The sequence below is a fragment of the Struthio camelus genome, chromosome 1 (assembly GCF_040807025.1).
Source record: "Struthio camelus isolate bStrCam1 chromosome 1, bStrCam1.hap1, whole genome shotgun sequence".
Taxonomy (NCBI): domain Eukaryota; kingdom Metazoa; phylum Chordata; class Aves; order Struthioniformes; family Struthionidae; genus Struthio; species Struthio camelus.
Window position 1 is genome coordinate 2703639 of NC_090942.1, and position 18068 is coordinate 2721706.

General features: G+C 43.2%; 1 protein-coding gene across 1 annotated transcript in view; it reads right to left on the reverse strand.

Annotated features, from left to right (window-relative positions):
- Window positions 1-18068, reverse strand: part of EXOC4 (exocyst complex component 4) — a 396906-nt gene that overhangs the window by 109282 nt on the left and 269556 nt on the right. Inside the window, exon 11 of the mRNA XM_068953333.1 lies at window positions 8075-8294. Coding sequence (XP_068809434.1) covers window positions 8075-8294 — 220 coding nt within the window. The remainder of the gene's footprint in view (window positions 1-8074; window positions 8295-18068) is intronic.

The following is an 18068-nucleotide window of genomic DNA, read 5'->3' on the forward strand; positions in this document are numbered from 1 at the left end:
GGCTTTTGAATATCTCCAGGGAAGGAGGTATCTTTTTCTGTCCTTTAATGTTTAAAATGACTGACTACAGACATCATCGAGAGTTAATGGGATAGATCTCATCTCGCTCGCACTGGAAGAAATCCGATGCAACTCCCTTGACTTCAAGGTCAGCGGAGATCAGAATCTCGGATACCGTCTTTACAGACCCAAAGCTCTTCAAGTCTCTGTTGTCTGTAGCTTTTTCAACAGCTATAATCAGGATCTAATTAACAGAAATAGAACAGAGCCCAGGGCAGGGCTGTAACGCAGAGTCACATCATCTTCTGCTACTGTCGCTCCATGTATCACTTTACAGACACTCAAGTTCCCCAAACGTTGTAACTAGAAGAGTCGATCCTAATTGCCCAAATGAACCAGCAAATCTCGCATCAGGCCCATCCTGGTCAGAATGGGGGCTGCTGCACGGGATAACACACGACGGCTCGCCGGTGCCGTCGCGTGGGTGACCCAAGGGAAGAGCTTTTACCCTACGGTACAGCGAAGTTCAGGCACGCAAAAAAATCACAGCACAAAAGCAGATCATTTGCAAAACATTACCATTCCAACAGGATTGCCTGTGCGCGCGAGAAGTGATTTTTTTTTTTTTTGGAAAAACAGAAAGGGTCTATTTACAGATTAGTATTAAGAGGGGAAACTTTTAATTTACTGCCTTCTCTAAACTCTTTCAGGTGCAATTTAGAGTGCTATTGGCCTTCAAACTGCTAGCCAAGTTTATACAGTCTAGCGAGAGCCTTTCCATCCGCCCGCGGAGGGGGAAACCCCCGGTGCAAAAATTAACACCCCGAGCGCGGCGTTTGTGCATCTGTTTTTCAGCTTTTAATTCTCCTGTCGACAAGCCCAATCCTTCAGAATCGCACCCGCCTCTCCGCAGCCCTCCCACCCAACGTGTCTTGTCAGCGGAGGGGTGGTCCCTGCCAAAAAAACCAGCCTCTATACCTTTCCTTTCCACAATAGATTAATCTCCCTTTTGTTCTCCACAAGAGCTGGGTGTCACATTTCAAAATGCGCTTTTAAAGCAGGTATAATTAAACCTCGGCAAAAGGAAGGAGGCACAGAAATTAGCCACAAAAGTAGTAATAAAGGCATTTTAGAGCCTGCGTGAGCTGGAAGGTACTTCAGCCCTCCCCCTCGCCACACAGCTACAATTACACACCGCTGCGGAAAAAAACGTGATTATAAAAATGAACTTTTCTTCAAAAGAAGAGCGCGTCGTAGAAGGATTACTCCTTTGAACATCCCAGCACTTCAAAAGGAGGATGAATTAGTGCTGACAATTCAATAAAGTAGCCATCAATTATTTAAAATGCTGTGGCTCTTCTCATACAGCACTTCTGATTAGGAAAACATTTCAAAAATTGGAAATTAGAGTTATTCTTTCCAAGTGAAATGGGGCCAGGCTTCAAATGCAGGGAAAAAAAAAATGAATGTGGCTTTCGGGGAACCCAACAAGAACTGGTGAAAGTTTCTTCTCTGGAAGTCCTCTGTGAAGTGCATTGCAGTGGACTGCACTGCAAACTGCCTTTGGGATTCAGGAAGCAAGCCAAGGGGAAGAGAAGAAAATTCTGCATTATTGTGATAGTGAAATACAACCGTGAGCTAATAGGTGCAGGGACATCCCAGAAAAACCCCACCACAGCTGAGTCTCAGAAAGCAAGCGGTTAAACTTTTATAGCGAAAACAGAGAGTTACGAAAGACAATCCTGCAGGTCTTTTGGTTGCAGAATGACGTGCACCTCCTTTAAGTGCAGTTTGTCAGACTTTGCTTTTGTATCCGCTCACAAGTGAATGCTAAGAGCTGGCACTGCAGATACGGCCATCCATCACAGAAACAAGCCTCGCTAAGTCAAAGCACTTGTTTAAAATTGAAGAAAAAGGGGGCTGGAAGGAAAGAAGGAAAGCTGGGTGTAATGTTGCTTTTGTGGTTGTTGTGGTTCTTCTAACACTTACTTTCCCAAATGACCCCTTAACAAGAAGGCCTAGGTCTGCCTCCCCATCCCAGTGACATGGTCTTCCTCGGCAAGGATTCGGTACACTTGAGGTTACAAATGAGAAATGTCATTTAATCTTTAAACAAACAGGAGCACGGCCAAGGCAAACGGCTTCCGTTCCAGATACAGAGGTAACAGGGGCCGTTTCTGACACCAGCCACATGGGCTCAGCAGATGCGGCAAAATGAAGATTTACGGGGGCAATATTACTGGTGAAGGCGGCCGGTCTGGGTTGTTTGGCTAATTAAAAAAATCAATCAGTCGATCAAAAAGATTCGGAAAGAATGAAGCAGACGAGGCAGAGTTCCTCTACTTGCCCTCGAAAAAACACATTAACTCAGGAGCAAAACAGACAAGGTAAAAATTCTACCAGCTCAAGGTCTGCTGCACCTATGGAGCAAGGATTAGTCAAGAAGCTGCACAGGGAATCGCAGTGACACAGGCAGGACCTGCTGGTGAGATGTCGACCTTGAAGGTCAAGAAGACGGTATCAGCTTTTCTGATTTCTCTGTTTTTTGCCAGGCCATCTCCACTGTGTGAGATTTGGAGCACGTTTCTCCTTCCACTTTGGTTAGAGTCCCACGTATCAGACTAATGACCAGGAAAAACAGAAGAGAGAGAAAATTCAGAGAGGCAAAGCAGCCCTCTCTTTGCACTCATCCCAGGGTAACCTCAGAGGCTTAGTGCCGGTTCAGCTCCCTAACAAAGCTGATCCCACCGGCTTCACGTCAGCAATCCAGTCATTTGTCTCCCCTTTGATTGCCTGCTGCTTTTCCTACATGGATCAGAAACTGAAGATGCCTTTGATAGCCAGTAAAGTCAAATATGTTTCAAAAAAGGCAGTTCTCGGAAGACCGGATCGACAGAGCGCTAACGCAGTTCAGTCCCCGTCAGCAGATGTGTCATAAACCATTACTTCTCGCCTGCTTGTCCACCAAGGGTTCCTGCTGCAGAAAGATCAAAACAGACAGCAGCCTATCCACACCCTCCAACACTCCCTGAAAATGCAAAGTTTGACCCTGTTCCCAGCGGGGTTTTCAGGACAGCAGCAACTCAGCAAGCTGTGCTTTTCCAACCTGAAGCAGCTGGTTAAAAAGTATGTTTGGAGCAGTGGTCAACGTTTTAACTCAAACTCAAAGCTTGGGGTTGGAAATAGGCAGCTGCTGCAGACTGGGCCATCACCTAAAAAGCCCAGTACGTGCCACCCTCAGCAAGTAAAACCAATGCTATGAATTAAAGCAATATGAATGCTTGAAGCATTAGTTCTTGGACCCTAGAAACTGTGCTGGCTGATGCACCACAAAGATACCGATTTACAGAGAAAGTCGCGTTAGAAAGGCAGGCTTTGAATAGCAAGTTTTACCAATTAAATTACATTTTCACCTTGTCACTTGATAAATACGGATGACAATATTGACCTTCCTGAAAACATTTAAGATCTACTGATGAAAAAGGACAATGCAATTGCTAAGAGAGACAAGATCAGGTGATAACTTTTTATGAACGGGTCCATTTTTTCCCATAATATCTTTTTATTAGACCCATTGATAAAACCCCTCCATGCTCATTTTCATGTCTAGTACTATCACGACCACTGTGGCTAGACTGACCCTAAGAGCACAAAAGAGGGAGGTACCTAATAACGCTGGAATAATTTAAACTAGATATCAAATATAACCATAAGTAGGAGCATTAAGGGTGGGAACACTGGATTAGTATGTGCTTCACATCTAATGTGCTTTACGCAGATGCACTGCTTATAGGCTACCCAGTTCCAGAAATAAAAAGAATACGTGATTTAAATGGAGACGCTTGCTCTGTTCTACAGATCATAAATGTGATACAATGAGGGACAGTGGCCAAAACCTGTGGCGTGGGAGGTTCAGATTAGACCTAGGAAAAACCTTTTCACTCTCACAAAGATATTGCTTACATGGAAGAGAATTTCAAACACGCCCTAGGGAGCAGCCACGGAGCTAAGATTAGCATGGTTTTGAGCCTCGGGTAAGAAAAGGCAGGGAATATTATCCTGGATTCAGCGCTGAATAAAAAGGGGTTATATGGATTTTGGCCCGCTCTGACACAAGATTGCACCTACCTATATAAAATACACAACCAGCGACTGCAGAGACTAAGAGGCCACAGAGACTGAGCTTGCTTCTCAGTCTTGCAACTGCTTCCTCTGGGTCAAACAGGAGACACATCGGTGGGATGGTTTCTGGAACCGGTCTTTCCTTTTCCACTTCTGGAGAGGAAGAAAATAATTCTGCCTGCAAGGTAAACTGTTCCATTACGTCCTGACGCAACTTAGGCTCATCTCCTACCCAGGCTTTACTGAACGTGCACGTAAAACTTGAGTTTTAAAATGAACTGAAGCGCTGCCATGACAGTGTGCCTACAGCTAGCAATTGCTCTTATATAACTTACAACTCCACGATCAGCCTCAGTGGAGGACTTGGAGATCTGCTGATGACTTACATGGCAGCTTAGCTTTGTAAAACCTTCTGCAAAAGGCAGTAGGCACACTAAATGTCACCCCCAGAGCAAGAACTGTCTAAAGAAATAATTAAAGTGCTAGGGAGATTCAGACACCCAAGGAGAGATAATTTTGTCTCTCGTTTAAAAATGAAAACTAGGATTCAGGACTGCTGGGTTCAGCTGGAAATGCTGCCGCTGATTCAGTCAGTCGGCCTTAACCGCTCGACATCTCAGCTTTCCCGCTTGTGCAACGGAAACCAATAGGCCACGCAGCGATGAAAACATCTGCAAAGCACTTAATATTGTTCCAGACACCGTGTCATTGCAAAATGGTTCAAATACAGGGACTAGAGCCACAGGCGCTTCCTCAAAAAGTCACGCTTGTCTCTGAATGGGAAAAGTTCAACTGTATCAGCTCTGCCTGTACCTTAACAGCTTCTGATCACTGGAAGCCGGCCTGAAAAGACAACTCATTTCTTTACACCAATAAACAATAAAATCCACTGGCTATCAAAGCATGCAACCACCGCAACTAGCGGGCCATTTAAATGCCACTCGCTGTGACCACTCTTCTTTTTAATACGCAGCAATTTGATAGGCAGAAAACATGCCACGGCCACCAGTGACGTTTCCCTGGAAAGTCACGAGCAAGTGACTTAGTGCGCGGCGTAATCAGCGCAGGCAACAGGGTAATTAGCTCCAGCAAGTCATTACCCTGCAGCCAGCTGCCCCCCTCAGACTTCTGAATGACTTTTTAGAGAGATTTTCAGCCACTGGAGCTTCGTCAGAAAACTATCGTGGCCGTCACCCACCCAACTCTGCTGTCACGACCAACAGTCGCAGAGATGTTGTAAAGGAAAGCTCCTCCACTCCGCTACACCGCTCTCTTTGAAAGAGCAAAGCACGAAGCACTTGCGTTGGAGAGAGACTGGCAACACATTTTCAAGGCCAACAGCAGCAGTGACCAGGGAGCAGCTGGAAAGATTTATCACCTTGACATCAACTGCACCAGCACAGGCTATAAGGAGCTGTCAAGTCGCTGGTAGCCTAATTTAGTATTGATTTAAACAACTACACCATAAAGTTTAGTGTGGAATAATTTTGGAACAAATCAGTTGCATGCTTATTCAGTCACCATTAAAGGGAAAGGATTTACAGTATTTTACATTTAAGACAAAAGAATGGAAAATAAGACCTTCATCCTGGTTAAATGTAATATTTACAAGAAGCAGCTACAACTTTTTTTTTTTTTTTTTTAGCGCAATCTTTTACAGACGTGGGTGATTCAGCCGTAAGGATATGATGGTGCAGGGTGCTAGAAAACTCTCTTATCTATGAGCTAGTTCACTTCAAACATGGGCTGATAGTTATCAAAAAGCTACTATTACCAGCTTGGGCAGGGGTAGCTGATAAACTCTGGAGTCGTGTTCGAGGCACAGCTCCGGCTCCTTTGGCGGGAGTCTCAGAAAGATATGCAGGACGGAAAGGACCGGGGCGGCTCAACCACGAGCCCCTCCACGAACGACACAAGGCAGCAAAAAGCAACACACTACCGGGAGAGAGGATCAAGAATCGTTCACTGTATTTTCATTGTACCCGTGTTATGACGAGGGTGAAGATTTCAGGCTCCTGCATTGTCAATGCAGAAATAGACTTTTTCTTTTTAATGTAAAATCAATAGAATTATTTTAGGGAGCTATTTGGATGACTTGGTTCAAAAAGGCAGCAATTTTTCTTCTCTTTCACAAAATTACCCTTCTATAATGTCGGGAACAGGCAGACCTTCTGACCATGTACATTTTGACCAAGAATAATTCCAGCTCAGAATGATTTCCATCCATCATGAGAAGCAAATTATAGGAATTGGACGAGAAAATTCCAAGCCATTTTGTCTTTTCAACCCCAAATGAACTTTAAGAAAATGTATTGATATAAGACATTTTCATGGCTGCAAATGAAGCAACAATCTACATACATAAATACATTATTTCGTTAAGAATCCATCCACACCGATTTTGTAAAGTTAAAAGCTTCAGTGGTCCTGATCCAACGCTTTTGTGTTAAGATTACCATAAAGTATTTCCAGCTCCCAGAAAGGTCAGGTGCCTGGGCACACTGATTTCAGGTTCTTCCCCATTTTAATCCTCACAAGAGCAAACAGAAAACAGACAAACTTATACAAAATACAAGACGGAATATACCCGTTCTTCTTTTAGGTCTCTCAAAATGAACTTGCAGTAGCACCTTCAATGGAGTCAAGGCTTGGAGCATTTCTATGACTGTAGCAGATTTGGCCTATTTCTTACCAGTTAGGCTCTTGCAACAGTGAGGAACTACTAGCATTGGAGATAACTGTAAAATGAGTGAGTATTAGGTAAATTCTTCAGCAGGGCAGCCGTTCTCTGCTGTGCTCCTGCCATCCCAGCTCAGCCAATGCACTGGGGTTCTTGATCTGCAAAACTCCTTCCGCGCTCATTAATGGTGCCCTTAATACTCTGTTGATGTTTCACGACCACTTCTGCAGCATCTCTGCTATTGTATCTTACACCTGCTCTACGAGACTCTTGCAGTTCCAAGGCAAAAAAAGACAAACGCCATCAAATATGCCCTTATCTCACGAGAGGGCTCAATATGAGACACCCAGAAATAAGTCGTTCTTGTGGAAATACCCTGTTCTCATCTTACGTTGGGCATGCTCGGTGAACATTAAAGCTGAAACAACTTTCATGTTGGTGATTATTTATAATACACTGTATTCTTCCACTTCTCAGTTTACAACAGAGTTTGGGAGAAGGCTGTTAAAGCTGTACTTTTATATCTGATGAGAAGATGGTAGTTCAGAGAAGCCCTGTTGTTGCAAAACACCATTTTAACTTGAGGAGATTTTCTAAACCATCTAAAGAACCTGGGTTTCCTGCTTTAAGGATTTTCCCCTGGAATCTGATTTTGTTTTGCCTGTCAGAGAACCATCCCATACCCAGAGCATGCAGATCAACACAGCTGTAGTAACCATTTACACATGCAAAAATTCAAGTGACTTATTCCAAATATTAACTATTATTATTATATACATATATTTTACAGATATAAACTAATATAGAAATAGGAAGTGGCAGTATAAATCTCGGGAGACGCACATTATTTCCATTACAAATATTTATTCACCCCAAGGACCCCATTTTATAGACGTCAAGGAATAATTTGAAAAGTTAAAATCACAGCACCTTTCATTCCTTTCAGGCCCACGCAACAAGTACGACACCAGAAGTTTCTTTGAGGCTTCCATACTATTCTGCTACCCATATATTTATGATTAGAAATATGCTTATTTCTATTATCACTAGTCCACATTACAGCTTGAAAAAAAGGAAGCTCTTCCAGTAAGAGGCTTCTACATGTGTACACTGAGATCAGTAGAGAAAAGACTGTACTAGAAGCAAACGCTGGAACAAATCATAGTCACAGACTCAATGGAGACAAATCCTGAGGGTCCCAATCAGATATACAGCTCAGTTGTGGACAGACAGACAGTAAGTGAAGGTTGCGGTCGTTTGCTCAGCTCTTACCTGCAAAAGAGGCCGCTGCACACCTAGGATCTTCATGGTATCTGCATTAGCCAATATTTTCAGCGGATCAGATGCCTTCGTGACTCCTTCTATCTCTTTATTGATCTCAGCTAGGACCTGATTGAGGAAAATGTTCTTGATGTACATGGTGAGGAACTCGCGGAGTGGACACTGTTTGCTTGGGCCAAGCTCCATGGCGTGCTCTATCTCTTGGATAAATCTGGAATACAGAAAAGGGAAGAATCCCATGTAGTTAAACGCTGTAGTGGCTCTAAACGTGTTGGTGTTGCATTTGTAGGTCCTACATGTCAAAGCTAAGCACCAAGAGCGATGGAATCCCTGCAGACTGCTATGACCCGAGGCATGAAGAGTAGAAATGGTCTTTAAGATGGCCTTAAGAAAAAAAAAAAAAGCCAATAGCTGCTGAGACAAAGACTCGACTGCTAGAAGAGGAGAACAGTCAACTATAGAAGATAAAAATGGGGAAGTGTAAGAATCCACAGTCCAGGCACGATTCCTGCATTATCTGTCCAAATATCACTATGCTCTATCCGAGGCACACTGGAGAGATCTGACTTTTTTAAAACAAAGCCCCCACAAAAAAATCAGGATGCTGGCAATCATTTTGAAGAGGCAAACTTCCTTTTGGGGTTGCTCACTCAATCCCTATAGGCAGGTACCCCATCTCTAAAATGAACAAAACTATATTGTGCCTAGAAGTCTAGAAATATCACCAAAGAAAGTGATGCATCCATATTATGCTGATTTCGTACTGCTTTATGTAGGCTCATATTATATTTTTATTACATTTTATAGTTTCATACTACGATCCCATTCCTGCCTATGCAGAACAGGATGCTGATTCTGGGAATATTTTAACACAAAATGTTTGCCATCTCCTCCTGCAAAATATCTTTATCTTAGTAATGCCATCTGCTTACCAGACAGGAGTTTCTTTGAGAAACTACCTCATTATTTCTTTAACTTATATCTGAGGCAACAATGTTAGCTTTGCTTTCCAATTTGTACATATTTAAAAAACCAGGAATTCAGTATCAGGAGTTATAACGGCTTGACATATTCTGTCCAAAAAGGGAGAAAATGTGTATGGCATTTACATTGCCTTCTTCATCACTACACGCGAGTACCTTGCAACCTTGAGTATTTTAACCCCACTCCTGGCCGGGCTGGGAGTGTTTTCATCCTTGCTTCACAGATTAGGAGTGGAAGCAAGTGTTTGCATCTAGATCTCTCAATATACGCAGCAAAACCTTCTGCACCCCTGAAAGCCACTTCTTCCTCACTGGGAAAGACTTTCTGCAATTCAGACTTTTCTAACAGTTTCAGCACAGTTAGCATTTATTAGAGCTGCCTTAGCGCTAACCATGTTCCCAAACACTTCAACGAGGTCTGTTTAATTGCCCACACTTTTCTACCTCCACGTTCAGCACTTCAGAAGAGGCAGCTTCCCTTTGGAGGACTGACTGAGGAGCTACGGTCAATTCTGGTAGCGTGATTTCTTTAAAATCTAAACAATTTGCTCCTCAAAGCCTCTGCGGTGCTGACTTCTTCAGTCTCGAATGATGCATTCGGGCAGATGCAGCTACTGCTTCTGCAGGGAGGCCCACTCGCAGGAAGCCTGAAAAATGCCTCTCCAAAGAGAGGCACCGCATGGAGAGAAATGCCAAAGAGGGCAGTTTTACTCCCCGGCTTTCACAGATCGGTATCGTGAACAGGCTTTATCAACTAGGGAAACTGCAGAGTCATCCAGGAAGAGAGCAGAACTAACACCACCACCAAGCTTATCTGTGCAATATTAGATCTAATGTCATCAGCTTCGGCAGACTGACAACCACTGATGTCCTTAAGGGAATGTTGTCAAGGTTGACAGGACCACATTCAGCTGTGACTTACTGCATCTTTTTATGTCTTCCAATAAATCTGCAATATTCTGAAGTCTCTAAGTTAACTTACCCAGCACTTCTGATCCATAGAGCACGTTAAAAAAATAGGAATTAACTCTTACAATACCTGCACTATGTAGCCAAATACCATTATATCTCTTGCAGATGGGAAAAGTGAGGCAGAGTGATCTCATTTTGAAACAGGCGTTTTCAGTGAAGGGAACAACTCACACTTGCAAAAATTAAGCACACGCTTAAAAATTAATAAGACAACATTGGTAAGACATTCACACTTGTGTTAGAAGAACGGCCACAGACTAGCAGCAAGCTAGAGCTTCCTGCTGGTGGGACATTTCTGAAGGTATCAGAGCTGCTGACCTGGGGTAACTTCTTATCCTGCAATAGCTTGACGGTATTTCTAAGTGTTTGCTGCACTAGCGACTAAATTGCTTGCACAAGGCCATAGAAAAGGTCAGTGTTAGAGAGAGGTATAATCAAGAAATTTTGACTCCCAGTGCCTGCCATTAATCACCATCTCAGATCTCTCCTAAAGACCTGTGCCTTAATCTCCAGCAGGCTTTATCTTCATTAGAGAACTGAATCATGGTGGCTGACATGTTCTAATAGGATGTAATTTCTTGGCATAAACAAGACAATAGGCTCATTTAATACTGGTAAGGATCAAGAGCGTATCCTTATTTTATTTTATACAAACCATAAGGTAAGCACAGATCACGTGAAAGCTGTGAGATAGCAACGACCCCGGGAGAGGGGATTTTATGAGTGCTCAGCAACACTTGTGATAAAGAACAAATGGTCAAGAGCTTAGGAAAGCAGATTTAAACTTGGTATCAGGAGAAAGTTATTAAGAATGAAACTGTGCAAGGCATAGAGTACAGGATATGGATGAGAGAGACCTTAAGTTTGAATGTTCAAGGATAGTGTGATTACATGATAATGGTAATGAAAGACAGTCAATTTCTGAAGTCTTCATTTAATCAAAAGATCTCAGCTGAAGAAAATGGAAGTCCTGTTTGAGGAAAGGGAAAGAAGAACTCAGTCTGGACCTCCTAACATCTCTGACGGGGTACAGCCCTACACGTTCAGAAATTTCATACTCTATAGGTACAACTACATTACCAACTGGGACAGCCTAAAGAAGGAAGGCTGGGGTTCCATTTGCTGCTACGGTTTAAGGGTGACTTGTCCTCACCACATCTTTATCAGCAATGACTGCTCCTAAGCGCACACTGTGCATGTGCGGTGGCACTAACTGCTGGTTGTCCTTGAATCTACTCTGTAAGTGGAGTCCTTGAGGTGGTGCAGCCAGTGTGGAGCTCCAGCCTTCATTTCCCCAAGCGGGAAACCCCTCCGAACACACCATCACTGGGGTGCCCAAGCAAGTATCGCAAGACTTCAAATACAGATGCTAGGCAAATTGTCACCAAAAAGAATCCTTCTAGCACATTACATTGCAATAGTGGTGCACCCTACGCATTCTATATTGGCAGGATTATTCAGAATGCCATTAAAAAAAAAAAGATTACTCTAATGGAAAACACAGTAATGACATACATTTATTATAAGAATTAAAGATGAAAAGTCAAACACTGACAAGTTTGGGACAGACAGAATTGAAGTCACTTGTGTCACCTTAATTTGGCCTAGTGTGCATGATGTTACGGTACACTCTCAAATTACACAATGACGCACTATTGCAATCATCAGCAGACCCTTCTCTTCTCCTAGGAATGGAGAAGGGACGGTCACTGTTCGGACAGACAGTGCCAGTTGTGTAGTAGTTTACAGACTTGGAACTTGGCAACCCTCTGCCACGTGAATGGGGTTACAGGTAGAGATAGAAAATTGTTGTACTCTGTGTGAGCCACTCTGCAATGGAACAAGACGCTTCTGCCAGAAGTCTCAGGGCTGACTGCACCACTCACAAACCTCAGTCTTCTTGCCTCTCATTTCCTCATATGACTTCCGTTTCTGTGAATTTGGCCACCAGTTATCCTGTTCTCCTTGGCTGCCCGTCTCAGTCATTCTTCCTAGGCTTCTCCACTCTTCTTAGCACTTAAATCAGACAGCATCCTCCTCCAGACAGGTACGTGAGCCCACAAAAGGACAGCAGGGTGAGGCACTCCTTGGTTCCAGAAACTAGGAACTCTGCTCAATCCTTGTCCTTAGTTTAGTCCTGCTGAAGTATGGGCAGAATCATGGCCATCAAGGAACTTCTGCTGCTATAAACTAAAGTCTCTTATGAGCATGTGAGAAGTGCATTTCTTCAAAGATGTGTAACTATACCAAATTTTCGTGTAGTTTCACAGGAATGGCAAAAGGGATATACTTGATACAACGACTGTTCTCACTGAGAAATCTGAAGCTCCAAATTCCCAGCCTGAAGATTTTTCAAAGACAGTATCACCAGAATTTGCTAACAGGGACACAATATATTCTTTCTTCATTTCATTGCCAGAAAGAACAAGTATTGCTATAAATAATTTAGCCCGAGTTGGCAATTAAAAACTAGCCAAATTACAAGAAACTGAAAATGAGGCTTTATAAATGGGAAGTATTGGGAGGCCTTAAAGACTGAAGGGTTATCAGCCTCACCTAACAGATATTGTCTACATTTTCTGCTTCACAGACACATGTGCTTACATTCACAGTCACGCACTGTGCTATTTATTTGCTTAAATTTCAAATAACTAACTTATTCAGATACAATCTAGTCTTTCTAAGGGGAAAAAAGGTTTGACTGTAGGTTTAACTGTCAGTATCTAAAAAACTTCTTAAAATACTTTCCAAAAACGTTCCCATTTAACTCATGTAAGCATGAGTAGAGATGTCAGAAAAGCAGTCTGACCCGTGACTATCTTAGGTATCAACATTCATGTCTGTATGTGAAACAGGTGAACATAATAAGAAATCACATTTTGGTCAACAATCCACCTATATAAAACGTGTAAAAATAAAAGCATTGAAACTTCGTAGCATTTCAGTAAAGCAGAGCACCTTAGGGAGGTAAATCTGAACACGTGCTGCGCGTACGACTCTTCAAATGGGTTCCTGGGCCTACACGCACGAGCATAAATCCAAATTACGAAAAAAAAAAAAATCATGAGAGTGAAAGGCTGTGTCACTGAGCCATTTTATCCCCTACTATTTTCTTTTTACTCTCCAAAGAGTGAAATTCGAGATACAGTTCACTGTGAAAACAGGCCATAAAGGCGGCCTTGGAGGAACAGCTTTGATTCACGTTCCATTTGCTTCGATTATTCTACTAGAACCACTCAGCTGTAATTTACTACGGTTTCCGAAACTGTATCAACAACTTCATTTAAAATCATCCCTCACTGGCATACGAAAGCTGAAGAAAAACCCGTAAAGGTTAACACACTGTGGGGTGTATTCTCTAAATGTGTGAGAACGAGTCACACGGCACTTTCAGGATAGAAAATTCCCCTAACGCTAGAGCAATTACACTTATTTAACACAACCCCTATAGCTGTCGACCTGCAAAATGCTAAGGGGCTTTCTCTGAATAAAAACGCAAAGCAAGGTGTGCCACCAAATTCTGAATAACGGCCACTGTAGAAAGTCAGGGGAATTGTCTGAAATCCTAAAAAGGCTAGAAGGGATACCACTGCTCCTAAGGGACGCGTTCATGAAAAGTCTGACCAAGACGGAGTTCTTGAAGACAGCAGGTGGGAAAAGATAGAAATCTGCATCTTATTTTGAATTCAGAACCTGCATTTTCAAAGCGGTGCACAATTTTTAACTTGCTTCATCTTCCTGTGAAAGCATTCGAGGTGATTTGTGGCTACAATTAAGCATTCCCCTTAGACAGAAAAGCACTTCTGGTGAAATGAAGTATCTTTTTGGAAATGACAGTCATTTGGATTAAAAAAGAAAAAAAAAAGGCAAACTATTTCAGAAAATTTAATTCATTCTAACTCACAACTTAATTGCCTATGAGGACTGTCTTACCTAGGCTGAAAGTATGTAATAAAAAACATAAAACCTAAAAAAGCTACATGGATTGATTTAGAAACCTACAAATCTCACCTTCCCTAGGCTTTCTTCTGTCTTCCTGTTATAAGATCTCTCACAAAGTATCGTTAAAAGAAACTGAAGACATGTCACTGAAAGCGCATAACGTGAACTGCTCCTTTTTTAATGATGATGTTAATAGCATCTGAAATTCCCTCCTCAAACAAATGAATGGCAGCAAAAAAAAAAAATTATAAAACCTTATTAAGAAATTTTTTCCAGACATTCAGCCTAAATTTACTGTTCAGCTCATTTCATTTTTGTATGATTCTAAACTGTTCTCTTCCCCTCTTAGTGATTAAAACGTCAAGTAGCCAGAAGTAACATTCTGGCGAGCTTACACACAGTAAGGAAACATTAAGAAAATATTAGAAATCCTCTGAATCGGCTCCTCAATCGCAAACTAGCTGCTTAGACTCAAGGCAGCTGAATAGAGGGAAAACACCCAAAGCTCTAGGTTCTTGAAGGTCTGAAGACACGTTCAAGCTCACATAGATGCCTAGAAGGCCCCAAGTTGTCCACTTTTGGTGTAGGAAGCCCGAACAACCAAACACAAGGCGTTTCGGGAGAGGGTCAGCAGAAAGGACAGTCAAAGGCAACGGTCTTTTGCCCAGCTCTTCGATAGCAGCTCTGCAAGTTGCAGCTCTTCCGTTTGTATTTACTGCAGCTGTGACAATGTGGCCGGGCATCTAGGTGATTTCAGTAGCTATGCCCAACCATACCGGTGCCGCAGATGTTCTTCTCATGGCTGGCTTGCTCTTAAGGAGTTATTTCAAGTATCCCATTGGTTCCCATAATGACTGAATTATTGAATAAGTTGGACTAAGTTGGAATAAAACCTCTTTCTGATCCATTCCATGGACTCTTTCTTCTCTGCCAGAGTGAGATATACCAACGCTCCCGCGGAGCCAAAAGGTACTGATTATTACATATGTATAGAATACAATAAATAAAATTAAATTAAAACATCCACTGCAGCACATAGACCACAGATTGTTTGTTACGGAAGATCAATCCAGTAGGTACTAAAGTAACAGAATGCACAGTATTTTCGCATAGAAATCTGACCACAGGGAGTTCTTTTGGTTACATTATCAGTTGCCACAGAACTCAATATTTCTCGGAGGAGCGTGCTGCTGATAAATATCTTGCCTATATACACGCTAATAGAGCTGCTTCTGTAAGAAGTCAGTCTCAAGGGGGCTGTATGCAGGGGACAACAGCAGAAACGAAGGTTTAAGCTCTTCTCTAGGTGACTCAAAATATGATTAAAATAATAATTATAACCATATATATTTAAGTTATGCATTTTAAAAAGTTACTATAAACAGCTATGAGACACTCGATGGAGATTTAGCTATGCTAGCTGTATTTAAAATCTGACCAGCTTCCCCTCAGGCAAAAAAATATTAACTTCCTCCTATTTTAATAGATACCTTCCTGGCTGTTCTCTACAGTAAGAGCTAAGAAAAAGGACAAGCGCTAACTGAGAACACCAGCTTTTGGGCACTCTTCACTAAAATATCACGGATTCAGCTCAACGCAACTTCCCGGCAGCACCAGCTCGAGCGGATCCGCAGGGCACGGTGATACGGGGCGGAGGCTGACAGGCTGTTTTAGGCAAATTGTCGGATCACGCTGTCAACAACAGTCACTTCAGTCCTTTACCTATACAAACAGAAACACCTCATAAAAAAAAAACCTTCATGGACGTGGTATAGCTGTTTTGGGTAGTTTAAAGGCTTCTGGGTATGTCCCCACAGAGTTGACAGCTTTGGCACCAGCATATGAAAGTGAGTCCAGAACTTGGAAAAAACACCCACAGTGCTTAAAACCCCACGGGCTTTACCGACTTTCTTTCTCTCTGTGCTCTAGTTGCTCATCTGGGAGATCGAGGTAAATAACATCTCTTCCCCGTGCAGGTGTAATATAAAAATAAGTACGCCATTGCTTCGGAGTTTCTCGGACCTTCTGTTCGGAACAACGCACACGTACACCCACCCACAAAGAAATGACGCTTTAACAAGCCGCTTGCGCTAAAACCGTTCCTTGGTTAGGGCCCATCTAACGCGCGAAGAACGCTACTTTCTGGGTTAGTACCAATATTTTAGGAGTAAGTGCAATTTCTGCAGATGTCTCCAGAGGGAAATGTTGGCCAGCATTTGGACCACAAGGTGCAGAGCCAGAGCTAATTGGATCTAAGGCTTCGAAAGGGCTACAAACGCATAAGCTAAAGGCGGCGCGCTCGCGGGCCTCTCGCTGAGCCGCTAAATGGGCCAGGACCACAGCAGGGAAGCCCAAGCCGCGTTAGCGAAACCACATCGGCTTTGCGGTTCAGACGGCGGGCAGGTCAAACGCCGAAGGCGAATTTTAACATGCTAATTACACCTTTCCAACGGCATAACTGGAGCAGTACCCCACATTTCCATTCTCCTCCTCGGGCGTGCAAAACTGCTTTCATTTGCTGTAAGGGTGAAAAGAAATATATGGCCAGGGGAAGAAAAGCTGAAGCTCAAAGCTTTGCTATTGCAGGCAGCATTCGGGTCCCAGCAGTCTCCGAAAATCTTCGTTAACAATCACCGGCGCCAGCATGAATGGAAACGTCTTCCTGCTCCGCTTCAGCCGAGTAGCAGCAGTCTGGGGGAACCGCTGGAAAGCCTCCCCCTTGCTTTTTATTTTCACCTTGTCAAGAGGTAGATCTCATTACAGGAGTAATGATTTCCTCAACGAAGCCTGCGCAATGTAATTAATGGACTGCAAACATTAGCAAGATCCAACCTGATAAAAAGTTTCTGGTGAAGCCGTTGACTGACAGCCGTTGTCTATCCGCTAATATCTTGCAAGGGCACGAGCAGGCTTCAGGAAGCGGCTGCATTTCCATCGCATTCGGGAGCTGCCAAAACTCAGCTAATATTCAGAGGCGCTTTTTCCAACAGCGGTAAATCTACGTGAGCAACAGCCTAGAGTTTTGCGACCCTCTCTGAGAAATTTAGTTTCAAAAGGAACAAAACGGCATAACTCAAAGCCATTACTGTGAAATGAAAGCTATGAAATGGATATAAACATCACAGTCCCGGGCAAAATACAGGAAAATATACTGTACAGAGTTACAATTACATCACTTAGAAATGTAAACTCAGTAGGAAGCCCAGGGTCACGAGCCAGATCCTGAATCTACCTGTAAATCTGTGAAGATATTCGCTTCAATGGCACTACTGCAAATCCTTGCCAGCATAGTCAAAGACCAGTCTGTCGGCCCGCAAATTTACAGTGGTGAAAATTTAACTTTATTCCTTTTCTATCTCTAGACGCCGTTCTTGCAAGGATATTATTTCCCCTTCTGCAGATGAAACAAGGCAATCATTGGGGCCACAGGTCTGAATATGGCATTTACAGATGTGGAAAACCCAAGAGCAGCTCCCTCCGAGAGCAAACGCGATACAGCTGCTTTTCTTTCAGGCACAAGAGGACGAGTGACTCGCGTATGAGACTCGCTAGTTCATTCTTTGATGCAGATGGACCTGAAATAAGAATCATGAGTGCAGCCAGAGCCCCCTCCAGCAAGACAAGCTGGAGCTGCAGAGCAAAGCTGCAGCAGCAGCTGTCCTCAGCCAAGGTTTCGGGGGCTTGGCCCCGTTGCCTGGTGGTACTAGGTGGTACCTCGGACATCACGCAACGCAGCTTGTCCAGTTTAGCTCAAGCACCCCACTGCGAACAAAATCTCCTTCTGTTTGCTTTGTACGGAGAGACGACCCCTGATGTTGAGTTAGAGCTTCTTAGGTGAGACACGGTATGGGGTTGCACATGCCCTTACCCCTTTTGCCAGCTGGAAGTATCGCATGAACCATGTGTTACTTCGCACATAGAAAGAGCTCAGAGCAGGCGATTGGTAGGCTGTAACTCAGTTACAGTAGCTCGGTTGTTGCAAACACAGGCCGAGATAAGGGATTCCCTGTCGGACCCCTCTCTACCTCACCCTGCACTGATGCGGATGTCCCTTTATCCTCTCTCCATCGCATTTTCCCATCATGCTG